This window comes from Macaca fascicularis, chromosome 10 (genome assembly GCF_037993035.2).
Source record: "Macaca fascicularis isolate 582-1 chromosome 10, T2T-MFA8v1.1".
Taxonomy (NCBI): domain Eukaryota; kingdom Metazoa; phylum Chordata; class Mammalia; order Primates; family Cercopithecidae; genus Macaca; species Macaca fascicularis.
Genome location: NC_088384.1, coordinates 83,523,288 through 83,542,127, shown reverse-complemented (window position 1 = coordinate 83,542,127; position 18,840 = coordinate 83,523,288). Strand labels below are relative to the sequence as shown.

Sequence of the window (18,840 nt, the reverse complement as noted above, 5' to 3'; positions counted from 1 at the left end):
TGCTGCTGTCTCCCCATCAAGCATCCCAAACAACTCCACTGCTTAAGACCTCTCTTGCCTACACGAGGTCCCTCCCTCCTCATTCAAACTAATTGTCTTGGCAGCCAGCTTCTGGCCTAAAATGCCACCACCTGTGCATACCTCTTGTGGGGCTAGGTGGTATAATACCACGCGGTGCCCCTGCCTCCTGAGTGAGTCTACCCAAGTCCTTCCTTGGCCCATCTGCAAAGGAGTAGGCATTACCCCAACCCCAGAGAACAAAAATCCACCTGGCTTCCGGTATCCACTGGAAGTTTTATTTCTTTAGGGTTCTATCCCAACCAGTCGCTTAAAAACCAAGTAACACAGACCTGAGGGCTGGGGGGGGGGGCTGGGGACTGCACCTCCCTCCTACTCATGGTGGATAGCAGTGGGGACGAGGGAGGGGCAGGAGAGGTGGCTGAAGCAAGGCAGCAGCAGCAGTAATGGGGCCACGACGCCACAGAGCCAGCTCCATCCTCTCCCAGACCCTGGTTGGAGCCCCTATGGCTTGGGGTGGGGAGTGGGAAACCCACCCCAGGCCCTCCCTCTCCCTTCCTCAGACAGCCTCCTTTCGGGCTCAACCCATTTCTTCCGGCAGGAGACTGAGGCACACGGAGAGGAGGAAGTGGGAGAGGAGGACGCGGGAGGGGCAGGGTGGCGGCACAAATGAAGGCAGAGGTGAGAGGCGTGGGCAAGGCCACTCCACCCCCACGCCCACCCCAGAGAGGGGCGAGGAAGCCACACCATCACGCAGCATGTCGGGGGGACAAGGCGGGGTTTAAGGCTGAGGGGCCCGGGGCAGGCGGGGCCTCAGGCCTCAGTCAAAGCCATGCCAGTCGCTGTGCTCTGAGTCATATTCCAGCTCGGCGCCCACGCACTTGACACCGTCCAGCAGCATGGGCGTGCCGTGGTGTCGGTCTGCAAGGTGGGGTGCAAGTCAGTGCCATGCTGGCCCCTGGCCCCACCCATGCGGCCCACTAAGGGGACCCCTCCCCTTCCCTCAGGGATCAGCTGGAGGTGGGGACCCACCAAGGAGGTTGAGAACCCCCAAACTGGGCAAGGAGCCCTTGTTCAGCCCTGGTTCCCTGAGGACAGAAACCCTTGCAGTCGAGCTTGTGCATCCCTCCTCCAACCAGGAGCCTCACGCTCTCACCCATGACGCGGGCCTGCACCGTCACGCGCACACAGGTGCCGGTGCCACCTTCGCAGGCTAGCAGTATCTCCTCTTTGAGGACGCCCTCTTTGTGTGCTGAGTACTCGCACTTGACACTATAACCTGCCCGGGGACAGAGGCAAGTGGTCAGTACCTCCCTCAGCCTCCCGATCCTACCCCTGGCACTCACTGGCCCCTACCCACCACCATGGCGGGGGGCTACATGCTGTGTTGCCCCAAGAAAGGGGCAGGGATGGCCCTTCTGGAGCCCAGAGACCCATTCCCCCTAGCAGGGGTGCAGAGGTCTCAAAAATTTACCCATTCTTCAGTGAGCTGGACATGCCTCCAGCCTGTGGGCCACCCCAATGTGGCTCCAAGAGTGAATGAAGTAGGGTCCAATTCAGGCTTCCAAAAGAAGGTCTGGCTATTTTCTCCCAAAAGGAAGGCAGGGAGAGGCGGTGATGAGGAATGAGGGGGGTGGGGCGGGGTAGGCTTTGAGCAGATCAGATGGCAAGAGGTAAAGGCCTGAGGGGTCTCAATCCATTGAAGGACAAGGTTATGGGGAGGCTGGTGATGGGGACAGGAAACTGAAGCTGGAGCTCCATGAAACTGACACCCTAGCCTCTGCCAGCCTGGGAGCTGGGGGTGGGGCAGGACCTGAAGGGAGCCTGATAGGAACAGCAGCCTGAAATCCAAGGCCTGGGACTGGTGGGTACTAGGAGTTATCCACAAGGTGTGTGTAGCTCCAGCAGGTTTTTCTCGAGGGTTAGGGAAGCAGGAGGGAGAGCTGGAGGCTTCAAACAAGTTCCTCAGCGGCTCCCGTCTTGGTTACTGCCCCACAGAGGTAACCATCACACCATGGGCAGGTACAGGCAAGTACGAGCTCATGGACTTCTGTTCAGGGACAGGGAGCAAGGCCTGGAGTGTGGGACCTGCTGTGCTGCCACACTGCAAGCTCACAAAGAGGTGCCATGTCCCCGACTTGCTGAGCTGCCCATCCACCCTAGTTGGGGGTAAGGGAGCACCCCATGTTCTCACTCCCACTCCCTATGGGCCTGCTGGAGGAGGGGACGCACCTTCAGGGACGGGCACCACACTGAGGAGCTTGAGGTGCAGGCTGGGGACAGGTGCCTCACGGACGTCCTTGCTCAGCCTGTGCACTGGGGGCAGAGTGAAGGTAATCTCATACCTGTGCAGGATCTTCAGGAAGCCAACCTACAGCAAGAGAGGTGGGGGAGGGAGGCACCTTCACTTCCTGCTTCCCCCAGGCCCACCCAGTTGTGTCACCTATGATCCCATGGACCCCAGCACCTGCTTCCCCAGAGAGCCCAGAAAGCCCAATTCCCTCCATCACTCTAGCTGATCGACCACCCAGCCCAGTGGTCCCAGCCCTTTCACAGACCCCTTCCCTTGAGGGTCCCAGCCCTACAGCTTGGCCAGCAAGATCCTCAGCATCTGTCTCACAGGCCCCAAAGTCCTCAGTGGCTCATTTCATAGACGAGAAAATGGAAGCCACAAAATGATTGGCCAAAGGCCACATAGTGTGGCCAGGGTCAAGTCCTCCCTAGACTTCTTAACCACTCCTGCCATGCATGGCACCCAGCAAGGTACCACCCACTGCCTACAAGGAAAGGTTCAAAGTCCCACAGGTCATCCACCTGTCCCCATCACTGCCAGTATCCCAGGGTCAAGGATGCTGGTCTTCCATTCGCTCATAGGATGACACCAGGCCACAGACAGTGCGGGATGAGGGATGGGATCAAATTAGAGACACGACAGTAGACCAGCTGTGTCAGCCCAGAGCTGGACCATAGGCCTGGCACCAGCCATTGAACTGGGGCTCCTGGCTGCCCTGCTGGCACCGGATTGTGGATGCCCGCCTGCCCACTCAAAGGCTGACTATGCCCAATGGCCCATACTCACAACCCAAGCAATTTCTGTTGTTCATTCACAGTGCTTGGTGACAGCCACCCTCTGGAACAAATGCCATTCTTGGAAACTCCAGTAGTATGAAGGGTCACAAGCCAGGGTGGTTGCTAAGCAGGATGACTGGCAGGGGTGTCAGGCCAGCAGGCAAAGGGTGCATGCTGTACTCCCAGCTCACATGAGCACACAAACTCCTGCTCACAGTTACTGGGGCTGGGCAGCCCCATCCCTGGGGGCCAACTGGGACTGGCTGCAGAGAGTTTTAGCTGTTCAATGGGACCAGGTCGATATTGCTACATGACAAACCTCAGTCCATGTGCCCCCCTCATGCTCTGCTGGTAGAGGGCACACCCCTCAAGAAGGCTTTCTGGCTGTACCTGCTAACTGTGACCCTGTGACCCAGGGGTACTACTTGTAGAATTTTCCAGGGGAAATAGAGATGTGCAAAAAAATACTCTTCGCTGCCTTATTTATAACAATGAAAACAAAAACAGCCGTAACACCCAGGAATAGGGAGCCAGCTAAGTCAATGATGACACATATCATGGAGCAGTAGGCAGTTGTAAAATCTCGTGGAAAATTATTTACTGACACAGGAGACAGTTCACAACAGAAACAAGCAAAAACCAGTGTGGACATGGTGATGCCAGCTTTTGTTTTTGGAAACAACGCTTTTTAAAATAAGCTGGATCCGTCACCATAGTGTTTTCAGAAAAATAAATAAATAAAATTTTAAAAAGCTGGAATAAGCTGGGCGCGGTGGCTCACGCCTGTAATTGCAGCACTTTGGGAGGCCGACAGGGGTGGATCACGAGGTCAGGAGATCGAGACCATCCTGGCCAAAAGAGTGAAACCCCGTCTCTACTAAAAATATAAAAAAATAGCTGAGCGTGGTAGCATGTGCCTATAATCCCAGCTACTCCGGAGGCTGAGGCAGGAGAATCACTTGAACCCAGGAGTTGGAGGTTGTAGTGAGCCGAGATCACGCCACTGTACTCCAGCCTGGTGACAGAGCAAGACTCCGTCTCAAAAAGAAAAAAAAAAAAAAAGCTGAAATAACACACATCAGAATATTAACCATGGTTATTTTGGGATAGTATGACTGTGGGTACTTTTAAATTTCTTCACATTTTCTCTGTCTTCCAAATTTTCTCATGTCTATTAAGACATGAGTGAATTTTGCAATGAGGGGAGAGAGCTATTTTTAAGTGTTGGTTTGTTCCGTTTATTCTCTTGGGGAAGCTGTCAGCTGTAAGACAAAGAGTGGGAACTTCAGAGTTGGACAGAAATGGAGACAAAACCCACCTTTTTTGTTTGTTTGTTTGAGACGGAGTCTCTCTGTTGCCCAGACTGGAGTACACTGGCGCAATCTCAGTTCACTGCAACCTCAGCCTCCTGGGTTCAAGAAATTCTCCTGCCTCAGCCTCCCAAGTAGCTGGGACTACAGGTGTGCGCCACCACACCCGGCTAACTCTTGTATTTTTAGTAGAGATGGGTTTTGACACGTTGGCCAGACTAAACCTGGGCCCCTTTTGAGCAGCACAGCAGACCCCCCTGCAGGTCCAGCTCAATAGGCCAGACCTCCCCCGACCCAAGGGCACTCCTGTTCAACTCTGGACCCTTCATTTATTGACTGAATAAATAAGGCCTCAGTCTCAATTTTCCCCAACCCAGCTCCACCAAGCAGAAAACAGGGGGTGATAATACTACTTCAAAGAGCCTAACTCAGCCAGAGATTGGGCAAAGAAGGGTTAAAAAAGAAAGTTGCACCTTGTTATTGCTGTAATTAGCTTCACACCTGTATCACATACATACATTCTTCCATTCTCATACCAAGTCTAGGTAATATGATTGTCTCCACTTGAGAGAAGAGAAATTCAGGTCCCAAGGTCACAGAGCCAGAACGGCTGGCCCAGACCTGAACCTGGGCCAGTGGCACCATAGCCGCGACACTGCCTTCCATTGCTATTGTCTGGGTAAAGCAGATAACAGCAATGGCTCTGCTCATCTTGATCTGGATGACATTCTTGATCTGGATGACATTCTAAATGCTCTCATCTCATTGAAATCTCACTGCCTCCCATCTGACAGATGGGGAAACCAAGGCACAGGGAAAGGCACAGACATGCCTATAAGCCCAGCTGAGAGGAAAGGGGACAGGCACCCAGAAGCCAGGCAGAGCCGGGGAGTGGGAGAAGCTGCTGATGGGGGAGGTGTGCATGTACCTTGACCAGAAAGCTGCTGTCACTCTCCTGGGTGACCATGACCACCGAGTCATGCAGCTTCTCATCAAAGTGGACGTGGCTGTGGGATCCTTCCGCATCATGGCCTGCCGCAAAGCGGATACTCCGGACTCTGGGCTTGTTGCCTAGGAAGAGTGAGAGAGGGCTCTGAGGGCTTTCCGTGTCCCCAGGAAACTCCTCCCGCTTGTCCCCTCGTCGCCCCCAAGACTGCCGTTGACATCATCCAGCTCCCACTGGCTGGGCTCTTTTCAAGGCTAGGTGGACACTGGGATCATGAGGCTTGAGGCCCCCCGAGTCTTCCCACAAAAATGCATCCCCCTGAGAGGGGGTGTGGGGGGACTCAGGGACTGGCTAATATGACCCTTACTTGAAGGGGATGGGGCTGGTGCCAGAGACAGGAAGGGACAGTCTTCCAGACTCCCACCAAGCCAGGGCAGCGTGGGGCTCAGGCCAGTCCTCTGGATACCCTGCCCAGTGCTCTCCTTCATAGTGCAAAGCCCCCCATCCCTGGGGCCTACCCCCAAGCTGTGTCAGTGCATGAGGCCCCTGCCTGCCCATCCTCATGACCCAAACCTGAAGGGGCAGGGACAGGAACAGGCTCTAGGGGATCTGCCTAGGGGTGGCAGAAACAAAGGGGATCAAAAAATACACTCAGCCCACCTAGGCAAGGCTGCAGCTGCCACTAAACCTCACTGGCCACTGGCAAGCAAGAAGAGAGAACCCAAGGAAGCTTCCAGACCCACCCCAAGACCCCCTTCCTTCCTCTGCCTAACCCACCATCAAGGTCCTCAGCTGTCTCTGAGCTGGGTCGGGTTCTCCAAGACCAGAAAGGGCAGAGGGATGGGAAAGGTAGGGTAGCCAGGAGCCGCGCTGAAGGCCTGGACTGGATGAACACTCAGGCTGGGGAGGCCGAGAGCATGGCCCTAGTCCTCTCTGACCCCTGGCCCCTAGGCCCTCCCACCAAGAGCTCTGCCCAGGGTCCTCTTAGTGGGAGGACCTGATCCAGCTTTGAGCCGGCCTCTTGGATACTCGGAGGCCCAGGGGGCCAGCCTGGCACATCCACAATCCCTGGTGAGCCCCACAGAACTAACCCTCTAATCTCACCAGATCACCCTGGCCTAAAACCCTCCCTTATCCCTTCTGGATTCTGAACGAAACTCAAATTCCCTTCCACAGCCTGCTGTGGCCCTCCCATATCACCAGACTCAGTGCTCACCACAAGCCCCATCAGCTCCCCCAACCCCCACAGTGGAAGGACAGAGACACAAGAGCACACATCTCCACAGACGAGCCTAAGGAGTCAGCAGGGCTCCACAGGGGTCCACAGGGGTCCCTGCTAGGGCTTGTATGAGCCCCAGGACCTGGTACAAACACTGACATATTCCCAATCACATTCGCACACCAACACACACGCACTCACACATGCACACACATACACAGGTGGCGCGGGCCCTACCTGCAGCAATGGCCCTCCTACCAGGGCCCACTGGAAGAGCTTGTGCAAGCCCCACCAGGCCAGGAAGGCACTTACCCTTGTTAGCCGCAGCCATGGACGCCCTCCCTGCCACGCAGCTCCTGCCGGACACCGCCACTCACACTCAGCGGCCTCCCATGCTCCAGGGACACCAGCAGGAGCCTGAAGATAGGGAGTGGGGAGGGCAGGGGTCAGGGCCACCCATGGACCCATGGTTTGGGGAGAGCAGAGGAGCTCCCTTTAGGAAGGACTCAAACTGCTACTGCTCTCAGCAGCCCAAGTGGTGTCTGTACTCTCTAGCATGGGGGCTCCTGCCCACATTCACCAAGAGCCCTCACCCCTTCGTGATACCCCAGTGACTCAGGGTTCTGCCAGCATGTGCTGAGCTACAGCTTCTAGGTGCCAAAGCAACAGCATAGGACTCCTATCCCCAGCACTCCCAGAGGCTGGCAGGAGGGGCAGCCTGGAAAGGAGGATTTTATGGGTATTTTCCAGGGACCAGTTCTGGTCTTGCTGACCCTGAAGGCTGGGCCTAGAGCTACATTATTCAGGTTGCACAAGCAATGCAGCTGGGTGAGGTCAGAGGCAACAGTGTGCTTGATGGTGGGCAAGAACAGGGGATCACATAAAAGAAACATGTTCTTAGGGCTTTCCCTCCTGGTGATCGGTCAGGGCCATGTGCAAAACAGATGCCTGTGGAGGGGGTGTGCCCCCATCTGAACCCGCCATTCAGACCCTGCCCCGAGTCTCAGGCCTGCCTCCGGCTCATCTCCCCAACGGCAGCCTCAGCACAGGGGCAGTGAGAGGCACCCCAGGAAGCCTCCAATGGGCCGAGCTGGGACTATCTGAGCATCAAAAAGAATAATGAGTGCAACTGATGGAAACAGATGGAACACATAAAAGCAGGGCATTCACAGAGATTATTAAAAAAGACGAGGGAAAGCAAAACAAACAAACCCAAGCCCTCAAAAGCCCTCATTTGTCACCACTGACGGTAGCAGTGCCCTCTTTACTCTGAAAGCTAGGGATTAAAGAGAAATAATTCGGCCTGTCTCTTGGCCTTTCTTGTGACCAAATTGCCCTGGTGGTTGACGGAAAGCTCTTCTTTCGGGAAGAATTCCTGCTAATAAATAACAAAGAAATGACCAAATGCTAAGTCATTCTGCAACCCCTAAAGAAACAAATGCTGGGCCAGGCGCGGTGGCTCAAGCCTGTAATCCCAGCACTTTGGGAGGCCAAGACAGGCAGATCACGAGGTCAGGAGATCGAGACCATCCTGGCTAACACGGTGAAACCCCATCTCTACTAAAAAATACAAAAAACTAGCCGGGCGAGGTGGCGGGCGCCTGGGGAGGCTGAGGCAGGAGAATGGTGTGAACCCGGGAGGTGGAGCTTGCAGTGAGCTGAGATCTGGCCACTGCACTCCAGCCTGGGCGACAGAGCGAGACTCCGTCTCAAAAAAAAAAGAAAAGAAACAAATGCTGGAGGCAACCAGAGCCAGTGGATGCTAAACCAGAAGGGAAGGTTGACAGGAAGCAGATACTCACAGGTGCCCAAGTGTCACTGACAGAGGACCTGGGGTGTGTGTGTGTGGTTTTTTTTTTTCTTTGGTTTTGTTTTGTTTTGTTTTGTTTGAGACAGAGTTTCGCTCTTGTCACCCAGGCTGGGGTGCAATGGCACAATCTCAGCTCACTGCAACATCTGCCTCCTGGGTTCAAGCGACTCTCCTGCCTCAGTTTCCCAAGTAGCTGAGACTCATGCCTGGCTAATTTTTGTATTTTTAGTAGAGATGGAGTTTCACCATGTTGGCCAGGCTGGTCTCAAACTCCTGACCTCAAGTGATCTGCCCACTATGGCCTCCCAAGTGCTGGGATTACAGGCGTGAGCCGCCGTGCCTGGCCGAGGACCTGGTGTTTAAGAGGAATAGCACGAGTTTGCAATGGAGGGATGTGACTACTCCCAGTCACCCACTGGTCTCTCTCTCTACTTTGTGCAGGACAGCCTGTCACACTGATGCCTCCTGAAGTGAGGCAGCCCAAAGTCACAGCATCACTGACAAGGGATTCCTGCCAAAAAGGTTTAACCTGGATCTAAACCAGCCTCTAGCTTCAACTTCTTATTTGCTGAAAACACAAAGGAGAGTGGAACAAATTTAATGACTCCATGAGAAAGCAATGAGACAAGCCCAGAAGGCAGGACATTCTACAGGATGACTGACCTGTTTTTTGTTTTTGTTTTTGTTTTCAAATGTCAAGAAGAAAAATAAAACAGGGTAGGCATGGTGGCTCACACCTATAATCCCAGCAGTTTCGCAGATCACAAGGTAAGGCGTTCAAGACCAGCCTGGCCAACATAGTGAAACCCCGTCTCTACTAAAAGTACAAACATTAGCCGGGTGTCGTGGCAGGCGCCTATAGTCCCAGCTACTTGGGAGGCTGAGGCAGGAGAATCACTTGAATACAGGAGGCAGAGGTTGCAGTGAGCCGAGATCGCACCACGACACTCCAGCCTGGGCGACACAGTGAGACTCTGTCTCAAGAAAAAAAAGAAAAAGAAAAAGAAAACAAGGGAGATTGTTCTAGATAGGAAAGCGGCAAACTACAGCTGATTACGCAGCTGATGGTAGAGTTGCTGCCTGTTTTTTTGTTTTTGAGACAGGGTCTCACTCTGTCCAGCCTAGGCTGGAGTCCAGCTCACTGCTGCCTTGATCTCCCAGGCTCAAGCAATCCTCCCACCCCAGCCTCCCAAGTAGCTGAGACCACAGCCACACACCACCATGCCTGGCTAATTTTTGTAGAGACAGGGTTGCCCAGGCTGGTCTCAAATTCCAGAGCTTAAGCAATCCGCCCACCTCAGCCTCCCAAAGTGCTGGGATTACAGGCATGAGCCGCCGGGCCTGGAAAATAAAGTTTTTTGTAAATAAAGTTTTACTAATAGGCCGGGCGTGGTGGCTCAAGCCTGTAATCCCAGCACTTTGGGAGGCCGAGACGGGCGGATCACGAGGTCAGGAGATCGAGACCATCCTGGCTAACACGATGAAACCCCGTCTCTACTAAAAATACAAAAACTAGCCGGGCGAGGTGGCGGGCGCCTGTAGTCCCAGCTACTTGGGAGGCTGCGGCAGGAGAATGGCGTGAATCCGGGAGGCGGAGCTTGCAGTGAGCTGAGATCTTGCCACTGCACTCCAGCCTGGGCTACAGAGCGAGACTCCGTCTCAAAAAAAAAAAAAAAAAAAAGTTTTACTAATAGAACACTACACTTCATTCACTTACATGTTGTCTGTTTTTGCACTAAAACAAAGCTACTTCCAAGTAGTTATGATAGAGACCATATGGCCTGCAAAGTCTAAACCATTTATGATCTGGCCCTTCAGAGCAAAGGTTTGCCAACCCCTGTTCTAGATCAACACACACTTACAGACCAAAAAAGGATAATCTTCAGGACAACTGACCTGTTTTTTTCACCACATCAGCTGCGAGAAGAAAAATAAAGTAGAGGGTGTTTCGAACTACCTATCAAAGAAGACATCTGTGGGGGCCAGGTGCTGCGGCTCATACCTATAATCCCAGCACTTTGGGAAGCCAAGGCGGGAAGCCTGAGGTCAGGAGTTTGGGACCAGCCTGGCCAACATGGCAAAACCCCATCTCTACTAAAAATACAAAAATTAGCCAGGTGTGGTGGTGTGCGCCTGTAATCCCAGCTAGTCAGGAGGCTGAGGCAGGAGAACTGCTTGAACCTGGGACACAGAGGTTGCAGTGAGCCAAGATCCCGCCACTGCACTCCAGCCTGGGTGACACAGTGAGACTCTGTCTCAAAAAAAAAAACAGGCTGGGCGCGGTGGCTCATGCCTGTAATCCCAGCACTTTGGGAGGCCAAGGCAGGCAGATCACCTGAGGTCGGGAGTTCGAAACCAGCCTGGCCAACATGGAGAAACGCTGTCTCTACTAAAAAATACAAAATTAGCAAGGCGTGGTGGTGCATGCCTGTAATCCAGCTACTCAGGAGGCTGAGGCAGGAGACCACTTGAACCCGGGAGGCGGAGGTTGTGATGAGCCAAGATCGTGCCATTGCACTCTAGCCTGGGCAAAAGGAGCAAAACTCTGTCTCAAAAAAAAAAAAGAAAAAGACATTTGGGGGATCTGGAAAATGTAAATGGCCTGGACATGAGGTGACACTAAGAAATGAGTTGACTTTGTTAGGTACGATCATGGAATTGTATTAGGTAAAGAAGTATGTCCTTATTTTTTCAGGGAAACACACTGAAGAATTTAGAGATGAGTGACACTGGCTCGTCAGTCCAGGAAAAGAAGAGGAACTACAGGGTGGCCTCATAGTCTAGGGCTGGGCCTGTGGAGGGCATGACCTCAAGGTCCCTCTGGTGCCAAGCTGCCCTGGGAGCAGGTGTGGCCTCACCTCACTCCCCACTCCTCAATGTGGGCAAAGTCAACCCATGCCCAAGCCTTGCCTCATGGGCAGGGTGTTCACAGTTTGGGTACCACCAGGAGCCCCCTCTGGCCAATGGACCAGGCCAGCAACCCCCTCTTAGAGGTGAGCTTCCAGGCCCCAGCCTAGGGTGCAGGAAGTGGAGCTATACCCACTCACCTCTGGCCAGGGTCACTGTGGGGTCGGTTGCCTCAGCCCTAGAAAGCTCTTGTCCCCAGGGAACTTGGTCTTGGAAAGCAGCCTGCCGTAACCCACCACCAACTACAGCTGCCCCCAAAGCTGTGAACTCAGAGCATATGACAAATGTCCAAGTGCAAGAGTGTGAGGCCCTCCTCCTATCCTGCAGAGGCTGCCCCAGCCACACCTCTGCAGCCAGGAGGCAGTGACAGCCCAGGGTCCACAAGGTCCCCCCATCTCCCAGGATGCTCCCTGAAGGCTCAGGTCAAACTGCACTAGTGGCTGGTGAGCAAAGGCCACAGGTCCTTTTCACAAAACACTGACCCGGTCCATGCAGGGCGCTCTCCCTGTCTTCCCCCCAACTACTGCCTGACCCGGCCCCCTGCCTTTGCCCAGGTCATCCCTTCAGCCAGAAACAATCCCATCCCTCCCAGCCACACCTTCGACAGGGTCTCAACCCCAACATTTCTTTTTTAAGGATGCATACCCTGCAAATCCCAGGACAGGACTATAGCTCTTTACGGAATCCCCTTTCTCACGTCTGGGATCGTTTGATATCCCTCTTCCTCACTTTACGAGGTTAGTGACTGTGTTTCTGTCAAACCCTGTGTCCCTGGCACTCAGCGCAGCACCAGACAGGGAGGAGCTGTGTTTGGTTTATGTTTGTTGAATGAATGATCACATCACATTTGCTTAGAGGGCCTGGCCAAGGCCCGTACTTCAGCACTAAATGATATGGTCAGAGCCAGTGACTGCACTGGGGGCTCTCAGGAAGCAGAACTCCCCACCCCGCTCTCTTACCCTACCCCTGCCCGGGGGCGCTTCCCTCGCTGGCCCCCACCAAGTGGCCTCCCACTGGCATTCCTCAGGCCTTGCTGCAATCAGCTGGTTACCTGTCCATGCCTGCTTTGAGAGGGACATGCCCCATCCCCACTGAGGGTGGGACCCACATCTCACTGCAGTGCCCAGTATTCAGTAAAGGGCAAACACTCAGGGCCTGTAACCCTCCGGACAGTGAGGACATAGAGGCAGGAAGCAAGTGACTTCAGGAAGCCATAGGAAACTGGGAAAACCAAACCTCCTTTCTCAATGGAGAACCTGCTGGTCACTGTCCCCTGGGAGCTGGACTCTTGTCCACATACAATTCCTCATCAGAAACAGGCAAAGAGGGCACTGGACCTCCCCTGCTGCAGCTGTGTCCACAGAGAACAGCTAGGCCACCACACAAACCCAAGCCTGGCCCTGCCTCCAGCCTCCTCCTGTGCTAACCAAGGCTTCACCGTGGCTCAATCCACAAGGCCCCCAGAGGCAGGAGTCCTGGTTCAAATTCAGGATCTGCCCTTGCTAGCTGCATGGGTGAGTTCTTTCACTTCTCTGTCCCTGTTTCCTAATGTGTAACACAGGAATAAGCAGTGGCCTCTTCCTCCCAGGGTTTGCTGTAACTGTGTCTGAAGCTCTGTGACAATGCACCCCCACCTCTGCAAAAGCAAACCCCCAAAGGCCTGGTTTCTAAAGCAACAGCAATTTCAGCAGCACCGTCAGAGAGGCACTTCAGGCCAATCCTGGAGGAGTCAGGAATGACCCTTAGAGTGGGCCCCAGGGATGTCAGCCTTCTTGGAAAACAGCTCAAGGGTTGAGGGGGCCTCCCTCCTCCTGCCTGCCCCTTCTCCCACTCCCACAGCAGCCAGGTCCCTAGGGAGGGTCAGAGAACAGATGCTGTGAGTTCCCAGTCCCCCTAACCAGAGGGGCTCACAAGGAAGATGTGCAGAATGAACATCCTGGAAAACTGGGAAATAACCAGGGAGGAACATGGTGCCCCTCCCCCCAGCAAAAAAAAATATTTTACCCTCCCTGCTGAGATGGGGTGTCAGCAAGCTTCCAGTCCCCAGCCCAGGGTGCAGGAAGAGGAGTTACACCCATTCACCTCTGGCCAGTATGCTCCCAACGTATGAGACCTCATTTCTCGTTCCTTCTTCAATCCCCATTCTCATTGTGGTTCAAAGTCTTTCTCTCTTGAGCCAGGAACTCCGCAACCTTCCACCCTCCCTACCTCTTCCTCTCCTACCCTAGCCTGGGGCTCAGTCCTGGCTCAAGCACTCAGTCCAGCAGAAGCACTGCGTAGCCTCCCATTAAAGCTCATGCCTGTGAAAAGAACACCCATTAAGGCCTTGAGATGGGGCCACATTGACCTGCTGACTCTCAGCACTGGACACAGCAGGGGCCACACATACTCAGAACAAGGCCTAGAAAAGCGAGGCTGGAGGTCAGAAGTTGTGGCAGCTTCACATCAACTCAGCCTTAATGTGACTTCATTTCCTTCTCCCTCCAGCGGGCCAAAGGTGCAAAGATAAGTATGGGTGTTCTCTCTCCCTCTAACAGTGAAGTGCTGGGGGTGGGGGTGGGGGAATATGGAGAAGGGACCCTCACCACCCACACCTTCCTGCCTCCCCAACAAGTGCTGCCCTTCTCTGCCCAGCATTCTCCCCTCTTTGCCCTCAGCTAGTGGGTGCTTAGCCTCCAGATGGCATGCCCCACCTAGGCCCTGCCCTGGGCCTGTGATCCAGAGGTCCCAAGAAGCAGAGGCCAGGCTGGGTCCAGGGAGTCAGCCGAGGTGAGGGTGGGAGCACACAGGATTATCTCCCAGGGACAGGGCTGCTGCCTCGTAGCTCAGGATGGATAGAATGTGGGGGGTTATCCAGCTACATTTTCCCTCCACAGAAGACCAGAATGGGAGGGAGATAGGGATGCCGCCCCGACTTTCTTCAACTCCCCGGGGCAGAAAAATGCCCTACCCCTACTTTCCAGTGCCAAGATTCAAGAAGAAAGGCAAGCGAAGACTTCCCTTTCTCAGTCCCTGCTTACTAATGGAAACATCGGTCCAGAACCTAAATCCAGTCCCTCCTCCTTCGTGCCACCGGGGGGGAGGTGGAGCCCAAGCCCCCGAGGCCCCAGGGGCCCAGGTGTAGGACCCTTTATCCTCTCCGGCAGCCATCCCTGTGGGTGTGGCACCCCCGCCACACCCCATTCTTGTCATCTCAGGGGGAGGGGGGAAATGCAATCGGACATCCCCCCCATCCAATCCATCCCTAGCTGCGAGGCAGCGGCTTTGTCCCTCGGAGATAATCCTGTGCGCTCCCCACCTTCGCTCACCTCGGCTGACGCAGGAGTCTCCGGAGCCCGCACTCCCAGACATCACTGCCCTCCTTCCTGAGGGTGCTGAGGCTCGGAGGCTCAGAGATGCTACTCCTCCAAGGTCATGCAGCGAGGCAGCGGCAATGAACAGGGTCGTGGGGAGGGTGGGGCGCTGACCCCATTACGCCCCCGCCCTCACTACCGCACTCGTGCCCCCGGACAATCGCTTCGCAGAAAACACCCCAGCTGCACCAGCTAACGGTCACTAAGCCCCGGGAACCTGACATCACTCTAGTTTAGGTGCTGGGGAGTCTTCCAGGCCCGGCCCCGACAGCGGAGCCCCCCACCCCAGCCCTGCCATCATAGCCGCTGGGGTCCCAGGCACTGACTGCTCAGGACAGGGCCGGGACCGGGAGGGGACCTCGGCGAACGGGAAGGAACCGGGAGGCAGGGAGCAGAGAGGTGGCCTCACCTTGCGGGGTGCACCCCGGGGCCGGGGAGGGCAGGGACGACCGCTGCGGGCGGCTGCAGGGGCTCAACGCCGAACACGAGGAAGGGAGCCCCGCGCGGCTGCCGCCCGCCCGTCGGCACGCCCCCGCCTCCGCCCATTGGTTGCTCTGGGGGTGGGGCAAGAGATGCTTCGGACCAATAAGCGGGCTCCAAAGAACGGCCAACTGGCGAGGGCCGCCTACGTCACGTGCAAGGGTCGATGAGGCTGCGCCCTGCGAGTCCGCGCCTGCCGGGCGAGCTCTCGCGAGGAAGGTGGGCAGGCGGCCCAACTGGGCCAGGGGCCAGAACCCGGCACGGGAAGAGGGGGAAGGAGGGCCGCGGATTGGCCCCGCCCCCGCCCCTTCCGCCTAGGGGATAGCGCCTCCAGCCTTGACGCCTGCTAGGACGCGCCTCCCTTGGGCCCTGCGTTGTCGGGAGGGCTGTCGGGCGCGTCTCGGGGCTGGGTGGAGCTCCTGAAGGTGGCCTTTCTCCCAGGGCTTCCACGCTGGCTTCGGCCATCGATACGGGCCGTGCTAGTCTCGTTCAGGAGCTGAGGAACCCTCCATCACTCCTATTTCGACCCCAGGGTTTGGACCTCTTCCCCTTCCACCCCTTCCCCTGTGTCGGAAGAAGCGCCCCCGTGCGGGCCCGAGACACGTCCCGGGAGCCCGGCCCGGCCTGGAGAAGCATCAGAACAAAGAAGGCACGCGGGCTGGGGGCTGGGAGAGCCTGTGACGCGCCCCCGGGGACCGCAGCCTCTGCTCCCGGTCTCCATGGAGGCGGTCGCCATGGCAGCGAGATGCGCCTCTTTCGGCACTGCAGGGTGGGATGTGGGCGCCTGCAATGAGCCGGGGAGCGAGAGGCGTGGCCCTCCGTTCTGCGGGGGTTCTTGCCGGTGCTCTCCGCCTGCCGGTTCGCGAACACCCCACCTATACTTCGCCCGTGGGGACGGATTCCCCAAAGTGCCCGCAGTAAGCCGTCCGGAGCACGCAGCGCCTTCCTTCCAACGGAACTAGAGGAGTGGCGGCCTGGGCGGCTGAAGGCCAGCTTCCCTTCAGCAGGGCCGGGGTCGCTGCCTTAAAGGAGCCCTCAAGTCTGCCACCCTGTGGTCGATAACCTGTCTGCTGATCTCCTGTCTGCACACTGTTGGCAAATTAATCTTTCTGAGCTCTTGTTTTCATCGCGTCCCTCTCCTGCTCCAAAGCCCTCTGGGACTGTCTCCAGTAGCGCTTCACAAACTTTAGCAGCATTTTGGGTGATTCATGTGCCCTCGCGTTTGAGAGACAGCACTTACATTGAGAGCTTTTCACATTCTGATCTCAGCCCACTCACTCCTGCCCACTCTAACCACTCCCACCCCACTACCTTTAGACCTTGTCTTGAAGGTCTAAAGTTGGCAGACGGTGGGCCCCAAGTGGCCTGTAGATGTATTTTGTTTAGCCCACATGGGGCTTTTTTAAAAAGTTCTTCCCCCTCCTGCCTCCCCCTCCTCTTTCTGGAATCAGGAATCTGGTTTCGTGGCTTCTTTTGAAATATCAAAACATCTAACGACATGGGCTCACATTCCAGCCTGGCATTACAAGCCCCGTAAGAGCACATCACTTTACCATAGTCCCCACCAATCCCTGTTTCTCATGGTTAATTACCTTCTGGGTCAGTGCAGACATTTGTGATCCCCTCTCCCTCCTTACCCAACCTTCCAACCTGGAAGGTCCTCCCCACTCTCTTATAGCCAAAATTCAAGCCCTCTTCAACAAGGATAAGGTTTGCCTATTTATTTATTTTTGAGACAGAGTGTCACTCTGTCGCCCAGGCTGGAGTTCAGTGGCACCATCTCGGCTCACTACAGCCTCCGCCCCCCTGGGTTCAAGCCATTCTTCTGCCTCAGCCTCCCAAGCAGCTGGGATTACAGGCGCTCGCCACCACACCCAGGGCTCATTTTTGTATTTTTAGTAGAGACAGGGTTTCACCATGTTGGTTAGGCTGGTCTTGAACTCCTAGCCTCAAGTGATCTGCCCGCCTCAGCCTCCCAAAGTGCTGGGATTAAAGGTGTGAGCCATCGCACCTGGCCCAACCCTGCTTTTTTCAAAAGTCTTTCTAGCCAACTCCTCAAAACCATCTCTGGTGTGGGCTCTCTCAAACACAAACTAGCTGCTAACTGCACAGCCCGGGGTTATTTCCGAATTGTCAACTCCTTTCAGCAAACATTTACTGAATGTGTCTGATGAGTAAGTTATTGTGCTAGGCTCTGTGGAGTGGAAGGCACTCACAGTTTAGTGTAGGAGGGACACCACACACAAAGAACTGTGGTCTCCTGTCCTTGCCAAATGTTCCTCACACTCCCAGGCATTGGGCAGTCTGGCCAACTGGGAGGAGTTGAAATACAGACCTGCCCGTGCCTGGGGATACTACATGCTCTCAGGGAAAGCCAAAGATGGTTCTGGAAAGCCTCCAGGAGAAAATGAGACTCTTCATGTCAGGAGGAAGTCAGGGCAGGAGTTACATGGCTGCCCCATCACTGCCCAATGTGTCTGTTTTACCACACGAGTGGTGCCCAGGCTCTGGGGCTTCCTGTGCAGAGGGCCTTACCAAAGTTAGATGGTTCTGCAAGGGAAACCACAGGCCCCTACTAAGCTCCCTGGAGATGGAGGCAAGACAAGAATTAGGAGCAACTCCAGGTTAGGAGAACAGATGGAGCACATATAAAACATCCACACACCATGAGAACCTGGTGAGTTTTAAAAACAACAACAACAACAACAACACTCGGCCAGACGCGGTGGCTCAAGCCTGTAATCACAGCACTTTGGGAGGCCGAGGCGGGCGGATCATGAGGTCAGGAGATTGAGATCATCCTAGCTAACATGGTGAAACCCCATCTGTACTAAAAATACAAAAAAATTAGCATGGTGGTGGGCGCCTGTGATCAGTGAGCCCAGATGACACCACTGCACTCCAGCCTGGGTGACAGAGAGAAACTCCGTCTCAAAAAAAAAAAAAAAAAAAAAAATACACAACACTCGCTATAGCTCCAAACACATGGTATTCTGCACCCTCTTAGTTTTTTTTATTTTTATTTTTCAGAGACAGGGTCTCACTATGTTGCCCAGGCTGGTCTCAAACTCTTAGCCTCAAGCGATCACCCAACCTTGGGCTCCTAATGTGTGAGACCAGACCAGAAGCACAAGCCACTGTGCCCAGCCCTCTATTCTTTTTAATTAAAAATTAAACAACTATAACCTCATTGGAAAACTGCTTGGCAGTACCTAATAAAAATGATCAATGAAATGAGTAATTCCACCTTTTTTTTTTTTTTTTTTTTTTTTTTTGAGACAGTCTCACTCTGCCACCCAGGCTGTAGTGCAGTGGTGCGATCTCAGCTCTGCAACCTCTGCCTCCTGGGCTCAAGCACTCCTCCCACCTCAGCCTCCCCAGTAGCCAGGACTACAGGCACATGCCACCACACCCAGCTAATTTTTGTATTTTTTTTAGAGATTACAGGCATGCGCCACCACGCCCAGCTAATTTTGTATTTTTAGTAGAGACGGGGTTTCTCCATGTTGGTCAGTCTAGTCTCGAATTCCCAACCTCAGGTAAACAGCCCACCTCGGCCTCCTAAAGTGCTGAGATTACAGGCATGAGCCACCATGCCTGGCCAATTTTTTTGTATTTTTAATAGAGACAGGGTTTCATCATGTTGGCCAGGCTGGTCTCGAACTCCTGACCTCAGGTGATCAACCCACCTTGGACTCCCAAAGTGCTGGGATTACAGGCATGAGCCA

General features: G+C 54.8%; 1 protein-coding gene across 2 annotated transcripts; it reads right to left on the bottom strand.

The window, feature by feature from the left end:
- Window positions 1-274: 274 nt before the first annotated feature.
- Window positions 275-15,118, bottom strand: ADISSP (adipose secreted signaling protein). Of its 2 annotated transcripts, none has more exons than XM_015457654.3 (6): window positions 15,042-15,118; window positions 6,800-6,979; window positions 5,326-5,468; window positions 2,251-2,389; window positions 1,175-1,297; window positions 275-939 (listed from the first exon to the last, which is right to left on the bottom strand). In XM_015457654.3, exons 2-6 carry the CDS (start codon window positions 6,891-6,893, stop codon window positions 839-841), a joined length of 600 nt encoding a protein of 199 aa, XP_015313140.1. In that variant the 5' UTR covers window positions 6,894-6,979; window positions 15,042-15,118; the 3' UTR covers window positions 275-838. The 2 variants fall into 2 exon arrangements, with proteins under 2 accessions (XP_015313140.1, XP_045218509.1); XM_045362574.2 differs by having other exon boundaries at window positions 6,875-6,979.
- Window positions 15,119-18,840: the final 3,722 nt, after the last annotated feature.